This window comes from Condylura cristata, unplaced genomic scaffold, assembly GCF_000260355.1.
Source record: "Condylura cristata isolate star-nosed mole 26May11 unplaced genomic scaffold, ConCri1.0 scaffold00001, whole genome shotgun sequence".
Lineage (NCBI taxonomy): Eukaryota > Metazoa > Chordata > Mammalia > Eulipotyphla > Talpidae > Condylura > Condylura cristata.
The window spans coordinates 28,858,801-28,878,758 of NW_004567102.1; the positions used below are offsets into that span (position 1 = coordinate 28,858,801).

Consider the following 19,958-nt stretch of genomic DNA (forward strand, 5'->3'; position numbering starts at 1 on the left):
ACAGGGGTGGTGAGAAGATTCACCAGCGACAGAGTGGGGAGCAGAACAGGCCAACTCACGAAGTACACTGCTGAGGGGAGCAGTGGGCGGGTCAGTTGAGGTCTGCCGCGCTATGTGGGTCACCTCCAGAGCAGGCAGATGTGGATCGAACTCATGCTGAAGTGGGTTTAGCTTCTTAGTGCTGTGCTTTAACCTACTGTGCCACCAGGGAGGACCCCATGGAGGATATTCTTAATTCCAATGTTTTTCCATACTGAAATGTTTAAATATTTTAGCGTAAATATCTCACAGGGTCAATCTTTTGGCTTATAGAGTATCATGCCTTTCTTTGACAAATATTTTTATAAGGGAAATTTGTAAATTTGATTGTTTGTGTGGTTCTTTTGAGTGTTTTACCAGGTTTAATTGCTGTAATAGCCATTGGGCTTATCAATTTCATTTTAGTTCATCCCCTCCTGGGTACCTCAGGTTTATGGTTAGGTTTTAGGGGTCCATTTTAAAGTTGGTCTGATTCTTTGTTTGGTTTCTCTTTATTCTACGTATAAATGAAACCATCCATAATTATCTATCTACTCCTAGCTTATTTTTACTTATTATAATCCCTTCTGGTTCATGAATGTTGCCTCAAATGATTTTGTCTTTTTGATAGCTGAGTAGTATTCCATCATGTATATCACCACATCTTCTTGATCCATTCTTGATCAATTCATCAACCTAAAGGACACATGCCCGTTGTCCATCTGCATATCTTCTTTGGAGAAGTGCCTGTTTAGCTCTTCTGAACATTTTTTGATTGGGTTGTTTGTAGAGCTCTTTGTAGATCTGTGATATCAGTTGCTTATCTGATGTATGGCATGCAGATATTTTCTCCCATTCTGTAGGGTGTCACTTTGGTTTTATTTCTGTCTCTTGCTATACAGAAGCTTTTCAGTTTATTGTAATTCAAATTTATATTCTCCTTTGTTTTTTATTTTTTGCTGCTAGACAAAATTTCTCAAAGGTGATTTCTGAAATTTATGTCTTTGAGTGTTTTGCCTACGCTTTCCTTTATGTATATTATGGCTTCAGGTCTTACATCCAGATCTTTTATCCATATTGTGTGGATTTTCATCTGTGGTGTGAGACAGTGATCTAGTTTCATTCTTTTTTATGTGGCATTCCAATATTCCATGTCCTGGTCTTCATCTCTGTGATGCCTGCTCTGCCCAGAATCTTGTTTTACTGAGCTCTTTGCTTTAGTAGACACATGTTGACCTCAACTCCTTTGCCTTTGCTTCTACTCTGCCTGGAAACTCTTCCCTTGCTTCTCACCTGGCTGATTTGCCACTTACCCTACATTATCTTTGGCTGTCTTCCTCTTCTACCACTGTTGTAGCCCTTGTTCAGTTATTAGTCTTTTGCCTTTACAAGCTGCATTTTGTCCAGTGTCCTATTATTTAAGAGATCAGCTCTTTGCTTTTCATGATGCCGGTTATTGGAGAAACTTACCTCTGATAGGTGATAAGTGCTTTTGATGAGTTTCTTGAGTGTTTCTCAAGACATTTGTATTGGGACACCGGTTTTCACAGTGGGGAGATAAGACCATTTAGAGGGATATAGGTAGAAACTGTACCAATTTTTATTTCTATTATTTCAGAGAGCATAACTAAGAAATTGAGGTTTTCTAATATTGAACATTTTCATTTATATAATATTACAAATCTAAGCTGACATTGATAATGTGTACTAAATATTTTTATTGTATGCTTCATTATAAAATTTGAGGGCCACTGCTCCAGAGGCATGCTGATATCCTGGTGAATAATTCTTCAGGCTTCCTGGCACTGTACTGACTTTTGCATTCACCTAGTGTTTCCTGTGTGTTAGGCACTGTGCTGTAGATATAATAGGTCTCAGCATACTTATTCCTCATAACTATGAGGTTGGTATGATTATTTATTTATTTATTTATTTTAAAGATTTATTTATTTGTGCATACAGAACTGAGGTACAGGCCAGAGGCTCAGGGGTGGCAAGAGGCTTCACCAGAGACAGAGTGGGGAACAGAACAGGCAGATGGACGAAGTACACTGCTGAGGGGAGCAGCGGGCGGGTCAGGAGAGGTCTGCCACGCCATGTGGTCACCTCCGGGGCAGGCGGGGTCGAACTCATGCGGAAGTGGCTTTAGCTTCTTAGTGCTGTGCTTTAACCCGCTGCGCCACCAGGGAGGGCCCTGGTATGATTATTAACACTCCACTTTATAGATGAACAAATTGAGCTTGGAGAGTCAGCTACCTTGTTCAGGGATGGTGCTGCTATGTGGCTGATTGAGGATAAACTGATATGGTCTGATTCCCGAGGCTACTTGCTGAACCGTGTTCTTTGCTATGCTTTGGCGCCTGTCTCTTCGCATGGGGTAGATCTATGTGACCTTCTGTAGGAAAGGGATCATGTCTTTCTGTTAATTTAGTCCTTAATGCCTATCCTATATAATAGAACTGACAGCCTATCATCACCTTTGAATTCGTGTCACTTAAAAGGGAATTTTGGATAAGTATTCCTTTTTTTCAAAAATACTTGAAATATTTCCCCCATAAATAATGGAGCTGATAGGAAACTAGCATGAGGTAAACTAGCAGCCCCATGTTTAGAAACTTTATATGAAAAAGAGTGCATCATTTTATCCCTAATGAATCAGTTATGAGTCCCAGCTCACTCCTGACATGACTAATGCCTTCCTTTTCTTCCTTTATCATGAGGGTATGAGAACATGAGGAGTAAACCTTACATCAGAACATATATAACCTTAAATAGCAACGAACACAACAGTAGTGGCAACAAAAATGATAATGGAAAGAGAAGCAGAAGTTAAAATTTTTTGGGGGTGACTCATCCACTGATGACCTTTTAAGTCTGACCCAGCTTTCCTTAGTTCTTTGGCACGAGATTATGTAATAATCTCTCAGGTTTTCTGGGCATAAATAAAATTATTTTGTCCTGACATTCATAAGGTTAACATAACCTTAAGACATAAACAATCTTAAGTTTTGATTCTATACATTTATGATTCCTGTTCCATCTAAAGAGTATCAGGAATGGCTTGCCAGTGCTGTATTATATTATCATATTAAAATTATGATTCTGGGGGGAGGTTGAAAAAATAAAATTATGATTGTTTTCTTTCCCATTTTCCTTTTAGGTTCCTTCAAGATAATAACTCTGCCATCAGTAAGTACCTATTTAAAATTTTGGCTTCAGAAGTATACAGCACATCAGTGAATTAAATACATTAATATTTTATTGGCTTTCATCAACTTGTATTCCTTGGGAGTTTGGCTTGAGATTATTTGAGAATAATATTCCTTGAAGAAGATTGGTTGTTAGGTCTCAAAATTCACATCAGAGATTTTCCTCCTATAAAATAGAGAACTCTTAGTGAGGAAAACTGGCCTGCACTATTAGCACAGTAACTTGGCCCTATTTCTGCCTTCGTGAGCCTTCCTGACTCTGTAATTAACACTGGCCGTCAGCTTCTTCCTCTTGGAAAAGGACAGTGCCTGCTGAGCCTTGTTGGAACCTGAAACACAAAGATTCTGTCTTAATTTAAAATTTTTATTCTTTGGTTCATACTTAATATTTGCATCACTTTTGATATTTAAAATATTGAAAATACTATTGGCACTCCTTTCATTTTATAGCATAGGCAAGTGCTTTACTCAGCTCACTCTAGTTCCTGGCCTGGAAAAGGTGGGTAAAGATATTGTCTCTATTTCAGAAGGGATAACATTGGAAACAAAGGGAGATGTGAAAGTGCTTTAAAATTGCTGTTATTATTTTATTGAGTGAGTCATAAAATCTGATGACTAAATGTTATTTGCAGGATGAACTAATCCTTCTTCTAATAGCTTTGATTCGGAGGTTTGTCCTTTTATTATTTCATGTTTTGTTTCTGGGCCTCATGTGTTTAATGTACAACGTAATAGACCTCAGCATTCATTTATTTCTGAGAATAGATGACTTAATGATTTTGACTCTGACATATTACGTATTTATGTAGGATTAGTATTACTTGATGAATCATTAACTATTGAAGGTAATTTGTGAGGAAAGAAAGCACATTTATCTTGGAGCCTTCCAAGAGAATATATTGCTCCTAAGTCTTATAAAAATTGCTTATATTCCATAACTATTATGCTTTTTATCTATTAAGAAATATTCTGCTTTTCAATTGTTAAGCAGAAAAGTGGAGGGGTAAAGAGGTATAGCATGCAGAATCTTAGGGAATACCCCAAGCTAAGTGATAATAAAATATTAGATTGTGTCAATAAAACCTAAAATGTTAGATGCAGGTTAATGCTTGTGTGTTTATATCTTTGTTGAAAGAATATTTCATTGAGAAGACGGAAATAAATTCTGTGTCATGTAATTGACCTAACGCAGAAAGGGAAGGGACTTCATCTTAGCTGAAAGCACAACAGATGGTTTTCTCAAAGAAGTCTGCAGTTACACAGGCCGGAAGTATACAAAGGCTGAAAGGAGAAGGCATTTAGGCAGGACAAGGCTCTCATGTTAATTCTGACAATGGTGGTGTAAACTATTCATTTAAACTATCATTAGCAGGAAATTTGGCCACAAAAATTCTCTGAAATATTTACTATATGAAATACTAATTCCAACATTCTATGTCTTTTTAATATTATTTTGTTTCTATTGTATGTAGATATAGCAATTATTTATTAAAATACTTACTAGAGAAAAGTACATCCCTTTTTAGGAAAACAATTTTAAAGACAGTCATAAAGTGGGAAACTTTGATGATGCTTGGCACAAATGGAAGGTTCTGCATTTTTTATGAGTTTTCAATTAAAATAGACCCAAATTTCAAAGTACATTTGCATTCTTATTTTTTAAGGCCCTCATGAATTTTTGCTGCAAAATGTGAATTTTCTAGGACTGCATTAAAATAAATGTGTTTTTAATAGCTGATTAGCTCATCATTTTTACTTTTAATACACTAAAATCAGTCTTTTAAAGGAAGTTAATTAAAAACATAATTTGATTCTTAGTATAAAGGTTATGTTTTGTACAAAATACGCTAGAAAATGCTTCTCTTATTCTCTTTGTAAATATATCCAATTCAAAAGAGAGCTTTTTAAAACATAAATACTATTTCTTATTTTATTTTTAAAAATTTTATTAGTATTTTCAATTGATGCAAAGTTGGCTTACATCATTCCTAGTATTTTAGAAGTATAGGGTCCCCCTTTCTCCCTTAGGCATTGCTACCTTAGTGTCCCTACCACCAGAATCATCAAAGTCCACCCCATAGTGCTTCCTTCCATCTTTGTTCCCACCTCTTCCCTTTTTGGATATCTCAGTTCTGTAATCACCTTTCAATGGTTAGTTTTTAAGATTGTCTGTATTTAACCCTTAGTCTGGTTTCTCTGTACCCCACATATTAATGACATCATCCATTATTTATCTTCCTCCTTCTAATTTATTTCCCATTTGAACTCCCTCTGTGCCGCCACCAATGACATAAGTTTATCTCTGTTGCTCACTGAGTAATATTCCACTGTGTATATATACCATGTCTTCTTGTTCTACTTATTTGTTTTGGGGCATTTGGATTATTTCTATAGCTTAGCTATTGTTAATAGTGCTGTAGTAAAGATGGGAGTGCTAGTTTCCTTTAGAATTTGTATTTTTTTTAAAAAGATGTGTTTATGCATACAGAACTTGGGTATAGGCCGAAGGTATGGGGCAGCGGGAGGATTCACCAGAACAGGCGACTGACGAAGTACACTGCTGAGGGGAGCAGCGGGCGGGTCAGGAGAGGTCTGCCGCACCATATGGGTCACCTCTGGGGTGGGGATTGAACTCATGTTGAAGTGGTTTTAGCTTCTTAGTGCTGTGCTTTAATTGCTGAGCCACCAGGGAGGGCCCTTTAGAATTTGTATTTTTGATTTTTTCTGGTAGTTGTCTAGGAATGGCATTACTGGGCTACATGGCAGGTCTATTTTTAATCTTGCAAGCTGCCTCATCAGTGCTTTCCACAGGGGCCGAGCCAGTCTGCGTCCCCACCGACAGCGAATGAGAGTTCCCTTCTCATCACAATGTTGCCAGCACTTGTTGCTGATCTTTTTGATATAAAACATTAAAAGTTTGTTTTCACTGTAATCACTAATAGAGTGTGAATATAAATTTTTGACTTGAATTTATTAATTTTGTTTTGTAAATTATTTGAAATGTTAACTATTTTCATTACCTAGTTATTAATGAAACAAGAAAGATGCTATTTCAAAAACCTTTTAAAACGAAATGACTTCAGACAGCCCAGATTAGAATAAGAAATCCATGTACTGTCCACCAGTAAGCGGTGGACAATCTTACCGCTTGAGAGCATCGAATATAAGAAGGCAGATTTGATTCTAGGAGGGCACACATCCTTGGTTCATGTTGACTCACAAGTACCTGGAATACCTGGTGTTAGAAGATGCTCAATAACTATTTATTTATTGGAGAAAAGCAAAAAATCAATACTCAAGGTGATTTGAAGGTGATGTTATTAATCATTTTTTTCTAGCTTTTATTAAATTTCAGAATATACAAGATTTTACAAATACACAATATAAAAAATACAAATATATAAAAGAACTTCAAAGAATTTCATAGTGATCAGTCCTATACCCAGCAGTTGGTATCTATTAACATTTTATGATCTTTGCTGTACTACATACTATTCATGTACCCATCTCTGTCCATCCCCTGATTCATCCTATTTTAAAAATACACATCCTAGTAAATTGTAAACACTACTTTTCTCTCTAAATATTTCATGTTTCCTGTGACCATTTTGTTGGTGGTTAGTTACTTTTCCTTCATATTCTTATGCACATTGCTAGCTTTGTGTGAGCTGCTATTCCTGAAAACCCCCGCTGAGCTTTCTGTGAACAAAACTTATTTGCAAAAAGGAGTGAGAATGCAGTTTCAGAACTTTAGGTTTATTTATTTATTTTTTAAAGGTTTATTTATTTGTGCATACAGAACTGGGTACAGGCCAGAGGTGCAGGGATGGTGAGAGAATTCACTGGAGACAGAGTGGGGAGCAGAACAGGCAGATCAACGAAGTACACTGCTGAGGGGAGCAGCGGGCGGGTCAGGAGAGGTCTGCTGCACCAAATGGGTCAACTCCTGGGAGGGGATTGAACTCGTGCTGAAGTGGCTTTAGCTTCTTAGTGCTGTGCTTTAACCCACTGCACCACCAGGGAGGAACACCTCAGGCTATTAATATGAAAGTCAACTAAAAGATGTGCCAGTTATCTGTGGTGTCATCTGTGTAATCTGTTATCCTAGAACTTTGACATAGAGCAGTGTATTTTTATTATTTCCAGTTCTCAGTGGGTCAGGAATTTTGGAAGCATACAGTTGGATGGAGATGTTTGGGGCCTCAAGAGGCTGCAATCAGGATGCCCAGCAGAGCTGCCTGCAGTCCTCTGGGTGACACGCCGTCACTAGGGCCGGGTGTCCACTGGGGGGAAGTTCCTTTACCTGGCTGGCGAGGTGTGGGGCGTTTGAGTTGGTCTCGGGTTCTGCTCCGTTGGCCACTGCATAGTCATCCTGCTTGTCTACATCCTGGGTGGCTGCTTCTGTGAAGCCAGGAATCTAGGAAAGAGAACCAGGCACGGCATTACCTCTTTTAGGACTCAGCCTCATTCTTCAGAAGCAAGTAAGTCTGGAGAATTGAACCTTACCTTTTTTTTTTTTTTGGTCATTTCTTTTCCTTTTTATATTTTATTTTTATTTATTAAAAAATAATAGAATAGTTTATTTTTACATCATTTTGTGCCTTTTTTCATCTCAGTTTAATTCCTGTGGTCTTCCCATCACCAAATCACCTGTGTGCTATTACCGTAGTCCAGTGCACTTCCCCCCTCCCCCCCCCAATTTTGATCCCATTCCCCACTCCACCCCTATAAAATGTCTCTGGTATATATTTTGAACCTTACCTTTTTAAGGGAGGAGGGTCAGAAAATTTCTAGGCAGATTTTAAAGTCACCACCAGAAGGCTTTCTTTAGGTAGTCAGCACATGGCATCCTGGGTTTGCATCTCAGCCAGGGTCCTGGAGTCATTTCCTTAATTCCAGTTTCCTTGTTTGTAAAATAGGAGCTCTCACCTTCAGGGTTGTTTTGTTTCGAGGTAAAAATCACAATTCATGCAAACTGCTGAGTGTAGTGTTGATCTGTTAACACTAGAAGGTAGGAATTCTAGTAGTAACAGAAGTGGCAGTGCCTTCATCCTTACCAAGGTGACATGATGAACAAGACACAGGAAAGGAGTGTATCGTAGAGAGGAACTTGAGAGACCATAGTCAGCAAACAAATTTTGCCCAAAAACGTGCCTTTCACCAAAAACGTGAGGCATGGAAGAGAATTCTGAAGGATATTGATATTTTGATGTACAAGGACTGTTTGTGAGGAAGAATTTGGACTTGCAGTAGGAGAGAGCAAGCTGACGCTGCTGAGAGCTGTGGGAAGTGTGTCTGTACCCCAGGAACCGTGGTTTAATTGGAGAACACTGTAGAGTGTTAAAACAGATACAGATGGTTTAACTTTGGTACCTAGGAGTGGCCGGTTTTTCAACTCTGCAATTACAGTTAACAATGAATGCTATTTAAACTTTTCTATTGTAACTGATAAAGAAAACATTTTTGAGGTAAAATATGAGACTTTGATATGAGACTGATCTCTCTCTTTTTCCAGATACCCTTGAACAGTGGAGATGACATGTACGAGCTACGTGTCACTGGACGAACCGAGGATGAGATTTTATTCTCTGATAGTACACACTTAACGTTTGAGACCAAGAGAATATCTGTCTTTATTCAAACAGACAAGTCCCTGTACAAGCCAAAGCAAGAAGTGAAGTTTCGTGTTGTTACACTCTTGTCAGATTTTAAGCCTTACAAAACCTCTTTGAATGTTCTAATTAAGGTGAGTGCCAGACAGAAATGAAAAATGAATTTCCCAGAAAAATGTGAGACTTCCAAGCCCTGACTTGGAGGAAGTTGTACGCCTACACAGCACCGCCTGCAGGCTAGTGTGGAGAAGTGCATCTGAGAGCCAGGAGGAGGCCTTCTATTTGGGAACCTCGCTTGCCCAGCTGTGACTGTAGGATGTTATTGAAGTACTAAACACAGCTGATTCAGGGATGTTAAGTGTTTTTTTTTTTTTTTTTAATTGTAATCATTGGGTATTATTCATTTTTCCTGTCCCAAAACTGCATTCAGGAAGAAAAGGAGCTTCAGAGACTTTTCAGTGCTAGAAAAACAGGCCTGACTGCTCTCATTCTGGCCTGGTCCTGCCAGTTGCCCAGGCCTCTAAGACTGGGGAAATAAGTGTCTGCAGCACTGTATGGTACCTAGTGTCCAGCGTAGCTTCTGCCCTGACCTTTTCTCAGTGGAGGACGTTGTGCTTCTGGGATGGACCAGGTTTGGGAACAGGCACTTGTGGCTTGGGGATATGTCCTGTGGTTGTGCCCTGTCCCTCCGACCTGGGGCAACAGGGCAAACCCAGTGGATCTCATTCACTCCCGATCTTCTAGATGCTCCAGATTCAAAGTCAGACTTTGTTGGCTGGGGGCTTAGCTCCAGGTAATAAACTTATCAGTGGAGAATGACCATTTCTTTCCCTGTAATTTAAATAACACTGGAGATTATTGTTATGATTTTTTAAAAGATTCATTTATTTATACATACAGAACCAGGCCAGAGGTGCAGGAGTAATGAGAGGATTCACCAGAGACAGAGTGGGTTGCAGATCAGGCAGACTGACAAAGTACACTGCTGAGGGAAGCAGCGGGCAGGTCAGGAGAAGTCTGCTGGCCGTGTGGTCACCTCTGGGGCGTGGCGGGAATCGAACTCATGCTGAAGTGGCTTTAGCTTCTTGGTGCTGTGCCAGGGAGGGCCCTGTTATGACTTTATTTTTGTAACTCTGACAGACTGAAAATGGGATTTCACTCTTTTTGCTTTCACTTCCTTAATTATTAGTCAGTGTATGTTTCTTAGCTTTTGTATTTCTTCCTTTGTGTTGCTGCCTTCCCCGCATCACACTGTGGCAGGCCAGCAGAGCCAACTGTGGGTTACAACGCCCCTCCTTGGAGTTTGTCAAGGATGGTTGACCTGCTTATTCTGGGCTTTTGGTCTTTGGTTTTAACCATTAATTGTTTCCTTACTAGACTACTACCAACTCATTTCTCAACATTGTATTTACTTATGATTTTTTACATTTCTCTACACTTGAGGGGATAGGTTTCTTCTGATCTTCTGACTTCTAATAACTGGGCCAACCCACCAGCACTAGTCAAAGGAAAGAGAATAAAAATAATGGAATTTCCCCCCTTCTCTTTTCTTAGGAGCTCATTGTCTAGTTAGGAACAAAGAAACAAAACCTACCAGTCTCTCCATATGCAGCCCCCAGTCACACCAATGAGTGCTTTAAGTAGTATGTGTTTGCAAGAAGAATGAACTCCAGAGAGGCTAGGGAAGTGGTCCTTTCTCCTGTTTGTTAGAGGCCTGTGTGGAAGACAAGACATTGGAGCTTATTCCACTATTTAGGTGAAGAAGAGGGGATAGTCCACGCAGCAGTTATAGAGGCCTACATGCTTTTGGGGTGAATTGCAAACACGTCTGTTAAGTTTGGAGGAAGTTGAGCCTAGAGATGTAAGTCATGTTAGATTATGAGACCTTGTAAATTATGCAAAGCAGTGTTAACTTTGCTCTGTAGGCAAGTGAAGACTAGTGACCTAAGTCGTCTTACGTGAGGATCATAGCCAGTATTTCTTTACTGCTTGTATCAAGCATTTCCAAGACTTTACCACTGTTGGCAGTGGGGAGGAGGAGCAAGACGGACTGAGGGAGGTTAGTTGCATTAGTTGGAAAACAGGGTGTGGTGGCTGGATATGAAGAAGGAAAGGAGACAGGTGAGAGTGTTGACAGGACTGAGAAGGTGAGAGGAATGGGGGAGACTGCTGGGTTGAGTTGGGTGAATGTTGCCTGAAGGTTGCTGTCTGGGAGGGTCTGGGCTGGCTGAAGTGTTTTTCATGTTCTCCCTTGATTAACATTTCTGTTTATGCACGTTTGTTGAATTTAAAGACACAAGGATTTGACTTCTTAAATCGGTCACATATTGGAGCTATGATTTTGGGCCAACCAGTTGCTTCTTACAGCTTAGTGCTTATCTGAATTCTCTAGGAATCATTGGTTTTCCCAAGCATGAATATAGGTTAATCCTACCCTAAGGAGGATTGAAGGGATGGACCTTCAATTGTAATGATAAGGCAGAGGTCCCAACACACAGTGGATCTGTTATCTCTACAGTGTTATAACAACACTAACAGCCACAGCAACACAATAAAGGTTTGTTGTAGTGTTTCATGCAGGCGATAATGTGTTGCTGTGAATTAGAAAGTGGGGCAGAGTAAAAATGTTCTCAGGACACTGTTTTCTTTTGTAATATAGAGCTGACATTTTCCAAAAATAATTTTTGTGCCAGATTTTGGACTTAGCAGGGAGTGCTGCCCTGCCTATCACCACCTGCTGGGACATGTGTGTGTGTGTGTGTGTGTGTACACACGCGGGCGCTTGAGTAACCAGAGTAGTGTTTACATGGATGGTTTTCATTGTAGGACCCCAAGTCCAATTTGATACAACAGTGGTTGTCAGAGAAAAGTGATCTTGGAGTCGTTTCCAAAACCTTTCAGCTGTCTTCCCATCCAATACTTGGTGACTGGTCCATTCAAGTTCAAGTGAATGTGAGTATAAATAAATTTTTTTTTTTGGGGGGGATGTTAAGATGATTTCAGTAGATCAAGTAGAGCAGTATGTCCAAAGTCATTCAAGGAACAGAAAAAAATAACCCTGAACATTTTAGATAGCTTAAGCGGTTTATTTTTCATTTGGTATGTTTATTAGTGGATTGACATTCATTATAACATAATAGAATTTTAACCAGTGCTATCTTTTCTATCATATAATGTTTGAAAGTTAAAATATTTTGACATTTTAGTATACAGTTGATTAAAAGCTGCTTACTTTACTCATTGTATGCACCAGGTATTTTAAAATTAAGTAAAGAATGTGTGTAACTATTATTTAACAAGTTTTATGTGCCAGAATAATAATTTCTGATGAAGGATTAAACTAATTACTTCACCTTTATTTAAAAGAAATGATTTTAAATAGTCACATAAATCTTCTGTTACTCAACCCTTAGTTCTCTGTAACTCTTCCACTTCTTATTTGCGGTCAACTCTTGTACCTCTGAGATCTGAGAGGGCAGGGAGTTAAAATACCCTCCATCTCTGCCTTTGGTTTTCTCTGCTGTGTCATTCTGTGATGTTTGAAGATTTGTGGGATGTTATTCCATTTTCTTTGGATTTGCCTGGATATGTATACATTTATGGCCCAAAGATTTAAAAAACAGTTCTTTTGAAGCAGGGCTTTTCACTGTTGAAGGGCAGTGACTATTTGTCTTGCTCATTCCCATATCTCTGTGACCTAGCAAAGCGTTTTGTAAAGAATTAGAAGTAAGATTTATTAAATGAATATTTGAAAGCATAATAATAGTCATTTATTGTGAACTAAATATAATTTTCCTTTGCCACACTGTATGAAGCATCTGTATTCTTTTTTTTTTTTAAAGATTTATTTGTGCATACAGAACTGGGGTACAGGCCAGAGGTGCAGGGGCGGTGAGAAGCTTCACCAGAGACAGAGTGGGGAGCAGAACAGGCAGATGGATGAAGTACACTGCTGAGGGGAGCAGCGGGCGGGTCAGGAGAGGTCTGTCACTCCATGTGGATCTCCCCATCCCCCCTCAGGCGGGGGTCGAACTCATGTGAAAGTGGCGTAAGCTTCCTAGTGCAGTGCTTTAACCCGCTGTGCCACCAGGGAGGGCTCATCTTTATTCTTTTTAAAATATCATATTGATCAGGTACTTATTGTTGGTACAGCTCTCCTCTGCCTCCCCCTCATTTATTGATGTATAATTGCAAAAAAAAAATTATAGGGTGTTTAAAGTGTACCATTGTGAAAGGAAGTCCCCAGGTGATACAATGTTAAGGCATATACTAAGGAAAAACAAGGCCTTTTATAAAAAAACAAAACAAAACCAGATTCATTTCTAGGCCACCAGGGGTCAGTATAATCAAAGAAAAGGAACACCTGCCCCCTCAACCTTCCTCTCTTGACTCCTGCAAAACATTCAAGCTTATTCTCAAACTCCTTTTTTTTTTTTTAGCAGTGAATTTTCTTTGCTGCTTTGGGGATGTACATTTCTGCCGAATCACCATACTTTTGCCCTCTCCAGCTCTTTCTCTTAATTTTTCCCTTGACTTCCTGAGGCATCATGCTCTCTCCTCAGGGAGAAGAGATTTATTTAAGGTAGCATCTCAATGGAGACGTGTTTTTCAGGGCTCTTTTACATACTTAAGGTATATTATGGCTCAAGTGGGGATACTCTTTGGTATTGTAGTCAATTCATGAATACACCTTGGGAAGAGAACTTGCTTTAAAAATTAAATGTGTTTGTTTCTTTTTTTTTTTTTGCAGTACTCCTCTCATCTCTAGGGTTCTGTCTCTTGACTGGTGTCCTTGCTTTTTCCACATAATCGCAGATGTTTCACTTCCTCATTCTGTGTATGGTAAAATATAAACACCATGAGATTTACTGTGTTAACTTTTTTTCAGGTGCACAGCTCAAGTCCCACCCAATAGCTCTGCCCCCCACCCCTGCCAACACCCCCTACGACTCTTCATTAGGCAAAACTGAAACTCTGTCCATTCAACAGCCATTCCCCGGACCCCTCACCCCCAGCCCCTGTCCACCCCCATTTGTGTTCTGTCTCTGTGATTTTCATGGCTTTCCTGTAAGTGGAACCGGCAGGCTTCACCTTTCTGTGACTGGCTTATCTCGGTGTCCTTAAGGTTCATCCCAGCAGTGTGCGTCAGAGTTTCCTTCCTTTTTAAGGCTGTACAACAGTGTTCTGTTTATGTCTGTACTACATTTCATTGCAAATGTAATTTAAAAATTGTATGCCAGGTTAGTACATGGCAGTTTTAGAGGCTCTTGAAAAGATAAGGCTTATTTTCTTGGATCTAGGAGGATCTGGCTGCACTAGCCCTGTCCCTGTGCGCCACTGGAGGTCCAGGGTCACCTTGGCGTGGTGCTTGAGTTCTTCTGAGAACTGAAGGAAGAGTAGGACCTGCGTCCCCTTCTTTGATAGTTGCAGTCCTCTTTCCTCAGTAGCAGATGGACACCTCTCTTTCCTTCCAGATTGGCTCATACAGTTAACTTTATTCCCCAGCTGTGGGGGTTCTCAAACTAAGTGTGCTTCCGAGCCAGCTGACTGGGGGCCTGTCCAGCACCCGCTGTCCAGGCCCCATCTCCAGATCAGAAGTCAGCATTGTGGGACCTAGGAATCTGCATTTTAAATAAGCACCCTGGAAATTCTGTTAATTTTTCTGGGTCCCATTTTGAGAAGTGTTTCTAGATGCCAACAGCCAGGAAGCTTTAGTGTTTATTTTTTCCACTGAGAGGCAGTGTTGGACAGTAGAAATCGTACAAACTGGGAGCAGACCCAGTGATGTATTCTTTGAAATCTCCCAGGGGTAAGATTCTGTAGTATTTATCTCTCTAGGTGACCAGTACAGTCAGGAAGACTGGAGTTACAAAATTATATTTTGGGGCCATTTGTGTTTTTACAATAGCTTCTCTAGTGATTCAGATACATGACAAACTTGGGAGCCATTGAACTACATATTCTCGTGAGTTCATTGGCTGTAAGTGAGGACAGTTTCTCAGCTCTTTGACTCATTTGCAAGCCACTGTTGAGGTGGGGCCAGGACTAGAAGGTAGAAAACTAAATAGTCCTAAAGCTTGACAACGCACTCAGGAGTGCTGTATAATATATTGTGGGCATCAGATTATCATATAATTCAGAAGCAGTCACACTGAATTGTTCCTTTGTTCATAACAGTGCAACTTTATCTTTGAGTTATGGTTGAAAGGTTAGGTAAGGCCTGCTAGCACCCACTGCTTTTCATAGCCTTTCAGAGTACCCCTTATCATTGTGGCCCAGCTATTGTGAGCATCCATTTGCTTCTGCTATCAAGTTTGTCTGGAGCCCTCAGTCCTTTGCTGAAGAGCACAGTCTTTGTTTGGACAGTTTTGTTCTTGAGACATCTACCAGTAGCATCTGGTAACCTCCCCGGCTCCCCTCCCCCACCCCTATTTTGATGACAACTGAACAGAAAGCATGGAGCAAACTGTAACAGGTCAGAAAGATGTGGCTTCCTTTCTGGAATGTGGATATGCCTTCCAAAAGGCTTTTGCTAGCCTCTGTTTAAAGAATGGACAGCTTATTTTGGGAAAGACCTTGAGTTCTTACTCCCATATGTAGTGATAAAGGGAAGGAGGGGTTGGTGGTGGAGTTTGGATTCACATCTTTCAACTTCTATGTTTCAACTAGATGGGTGCAGAGGGCACTTAGGTCTTCTTACCTGCGGGTCGGTGGGGGTGAGGCTCTGAGCGCGGTGACAGAGCTGTGAGTGGGAAGCAGAGACTTTCCTGGCGTGGTGGGCTTGTAGAGCGTAGTAGTCGAAGAGACAGTTGGAAGAGTTTGTGGCTGAAGCTGTGGAGGTCAGGCTGACGTGTTAGACTTCATTGTGTAGATAGTCAGGAGGGCTAAAAAACTCTTTACTTTGAAGGACAAAGGATGCAAATGTGTGTTTGAATGAGTTTCATTATAAAATATATGAAAATTATGCTTTCATGATTTTCCGCTGCTTATGAAAGTATTCGTACTCCATGTAGAAATCCTCAAACATTGCAGAGTAGAATGATGTGCTTTTGATAATCTCATAAACAAGAAATCATACCATGTCTTTTCTTGCTGATTTTTAGGCAGTAGTTTGAGGTAATTAAAGTAGCATTTTCAGGGAGAATTTAGTATGTAGACTGATAAGTGGGAGAGGAAGCCAGGAAGACTGCTGCAGGGTTATTAGCATTGTTCAAATATCTGCCTCCCTCCTATGTGGCATACCCTCAGCTTCAGAAGAAACTGTACAGAGCCTGAAAAGAAATGGATTGAATCAAGAGACAGTTTGAAGGAAGAGTCGTTAGGTTCAGTGACTGCATAATGACTAGGATAAAGGAGAAAGAGGAGTGAAACGTATTAAATTAGTTAGATTGGGAGCCATTAGATGGAGAAATTCAGTGCAGTGGGGGTTTATGTAAGCAAACCAAAATCTAAGCCTTTAAATGACTCAAGGCTAGGAAATAAAAACACGAAAGACAACCAATCACACAGCACTAACTAGGTTTTCCCTTATAGCAATCGATCACTTCTTACTTTGTATCTTCCTTTTCACCAACTCCAGTTCTTGTACAGCTCCTGACCACTTCTGTTTTGGCGCTGCCTTATTTGAATAGATTTTTGCTCAAATAAAAAAACTTACAAGAATTTCAATACACTGAAGTTTGTGTTTTAACAAAGGTGACTCTGGGATTTCAAGGGTGGCCTTTGGGAGAATCACCCATTAGAAGAACTGTAGAAGTCAATTTGGGGCCAGGGCATGAACAGGCAGTGTTTGGACTTATCTGGCAGAAATCACCACAGTTGGCAGCTAAGAAGAGGAGTCACCTGAACCAACAGAAAGGGAGGAGGGGGGCTTGGAAAGAGACCAGGAGATAGTGGGAGAGGGTGGGGGGGAAGGTTTAGAAAGGAGAAAGAGAGGGAGAGAAAAAGAGGGAGGGAGGCAGAGAGGGAGAAGAGGGAGGGAGGGTGGAGATGAGTGATGAGTAATTAAATGGTATCTAATGAGGATCAGCAGTAAAACTACCATCTAGTTTCATTCATATGTGTTAACTGGAAATAAGTTCTCAGGAATAGTTAGACAAAGGTTTTTAGATGATCAAAGTGAGGATTCAAAGCTGGGAAGCAGTCTGACAGATTTTACTGTGAGAACTGTTCCAACAAACACAAGCTTGAATTCAGTTTATATAAGTTGAAACAGTGAGTCATTCCCATTAAGAAGGCAATGATTCTTGACAGGTGGTTCTAAGTTATTTAAACCTAAAGATTTGTTGCTGTTAAGTTCTGAGGAAGGCAATGCAGGGGTTTAAATCTCTTCCTTTCTAAAGAATATACTGTGGAGGTGCAGCGGCAGGGTGTACATTCTTTACACCTTCTTTATGGGCTCTGTGGGCATGAATAGGGTTGAAGGCTGCCTTCCCCCGAGAGCGGTGGGCTCTGCGTAGCTGTTCCTCTGGGCAGGTGACTTTGTTCTCTTGTCTGTTAGAGCAGGGAGGTGGATGTTCATTTTATAGTTCGTTCACATATGTGTTAAGTAAATTTTGTGGCTTGATTTAGCGTTCTAAACATGGCCGTTTGGGTAGGAAATATCTTACGAGTCAGAAATGTAGACACCCTCTGCATTCCTGTTCTCTCTTACTTAACATAAACGGTTGTGCAGTTTGTGTGTTGTTATTTGTGTGGAAGTGTGAGATTTAACTTGTATCACTCAACAGGTGCAGTGAAAAAAATCACAATATTTATTCTTTTGCCACTAAGCCCTATGTGGCAATTCTTTCCTAATCCTTCTATGATCTATAGGGTAAACACTACCATTTTTCTGGTTATTCTTTGGAAACAGACATGTAATGGTTTCTGTTCAGTTGCTAGTGTGTCCAGTCTAATAAAATAAAGCGCCCTTTTCTCTCTGCTTGGGTCATTTTTGGTAGTCCCTAGGCCATGTGGGACTCCTCCAGGATTGTATTGAAGAGAAGTGAGGGATAAAAAAAATTCTTATTTGATGTGTAGAGATGATTCATATGAAAGTTGCTAGTACTCACTACCAAAAAATCACAACTAAATGTGGTTCGACTTAGTACTGCTAAGAGAGTACTGGAAGAGAGAGCTCTGCCACTAGAGCTCTCTAGGCCGGTAGATACTAAAACTAGCTCCTTTGCTTCTTGAACTCTGGTGGTTCTTTGGAGCTCACCTGCTATTGCTGTTTGGTCCCTCATCCAGAATTCTTTTTTTTTTCCTCCAAAGATTTATATTTATTTATTTATACATACATAGACCAGAGGTGCAGGGGGTCAGAGGATTCCCCAGAGAGAGTGGGGAACAGAACAGGCAGATCTACTGAAATACATTGCCGAGCAGAGCAGCGGCTGAGACAGAAGAGGTCTGCTGTGCCATGTGGGTCACCTCCCTGGTCAGGGATCCAACTCTGTGCAGCAGTGACTGGTGATAGCTTGCTAGACTATAACCCCTGCTTCACCAGGGAGGCCCGAAGTGTCTGTTTAGAATGGGATGCTTTTGAATCCGTCTCTTCCCCTGGCAGCTCGCAGTTCTGTCATCAGTGCCTGGCAGCCATGGTATACCTTCAGCCTCTGTCTCCTGAGGTTGTCTTAGTGTGGAAGACAGCCAGGCTTGTGCTTTCTTTTTTGCATGTGTAGTTGAAGGGATGTGCTCATGCTTTTTTTGCTCCTTGAGAGTTGGGAGGCACGGAATACCTGCTACACGTACAGCACAGTCATAGTAGGTCAGTGGCAGCATTTGTTAGGTAAGTTGTTGATGTGTGTCCAGTGCCTGCCCAGTGGTAACTCGAGGACATTCCTAGGATGATGCATATCCATCTAACTGGATTGTCCTACGGGAGCCCCTTCTCTAGGCTTAGTGAGGGACACATAGCTCCCACCTGATCTCTGACTGGAGTGTGTATGTGTGTCACACTAAGCATCTGAGAACTATTCCTAAAATTCCTTCCTTGTTTATTTTCATCTTGATCCTTTTGTTTGAGTTGCAAAATCAGTTTTTGGAAACCTCTTTTGCAAGTCTTGCATTCTAGTTATGCACCTGGCTTTGGAATGTGAATGTAGTTGGCATCTGCTGTCTTGGTTGGCAGGGCCAAAACTGATTCTGAAGTAATTCCATTTTAACATTTTGTTATGTGTGGATTTAAAAAATTCAGCGCCATTCTTCATATTTATATAAAAATTAAATCCAGATACTGAGGATCCATGCTGAAGCTAACTCTGGGAAATTGAAATAACCATGAATGAACATAAATGTGCAAACATTTGAGTTGAAAGATGCTGACTTATATTTTAAAATAAAACATTTAAAAATGGTCATATAACATGCCATATTGCTTCAAGTTTATTAAAAATAGAAGCCCTCTCAAGAGTTGGATGGCTTCATGGTTGTAGAAGGAAAATTTTGTAATTGGAGTAGTTAGCTTTGGTAATTCACATGTTTCTAATTTGCCTCCTACTCCTGTCATATTTTCAGGAAGGTAGTCAAAGTAGTGTCTTTTCTCTCTCCCTTTTTGTTTGGTTGATTTCCATAACATTCACTACCACACAAAATGAACTGTTGACTTAAGAGAAAGGGGTAAAGAAATTGCAGATAGCGCAGAATGGCTTCTGATGTCTCTTTTCAAATGTTTCTGCTTTTGAAGTTGTTTAGAAGATGTGACAAGACAGGCTTACCTGTAATACAAAGGGAAAGTGAATATATGTACTGAAGAGTAGGTTGTCTAAGGGATGCTTTTCCCAGACAGCAGTGGCATATGTGGGAAAGAAGACCTCAGAAGGTGTTGATCAGTTGATGCCTAACATCCTGAAAAGAGATTTGCTTAGAAGGAATGCTGCCCAGTATTTAAGTTTCTAAGTTTTATCTTCGCTCCCCACTTGTTGGCAGAGGGAATGAGCACAAGCTGTATTTGATGAGCTAGAATAAATATAAAATTTCTCGTCCCTCCCTGGTGGCACAGGGGTTAAAGCACGGCACTAGGGAGCTAAAGCCACTGAGGCATGAGCTTGATCCCCACCCAGGAGGTGACCCACATGGCATGGCAGACCTCTCCTGACCCGCCCACTGCTCCCCTCAGCAGTGTACTTAGTCGATC

General features: G+C 40.4%; 1 protein-coding gene across 1 annotated transcript in view; it reads left to right on the forward strand.

The window, feature by feature from the left end:
• The window catches only part of CD109 (CD109 molecule), a 103,713-nt gene that overhangs the window by 17,995 nt on the left and 65,760 nt on the right, over positions 1-19,958 (forward strand). The window contains exons 3-5 of the mRNA XM_004674049.2: positions 3,179-3,207; positions 8,743-8,973; positions 11,666-11,791. Coding sequence (XP_004674106.1) covers positions 3,179-3,207; positions 8,743-8,973; positions 11,666-11,791 — 386 coding nt within the window. The remainder of the gene's footprint in view (positions 1-3,178; positions 3,208-8,742; positions 8,974-11,665; positions 11,792-19,958) is intronic.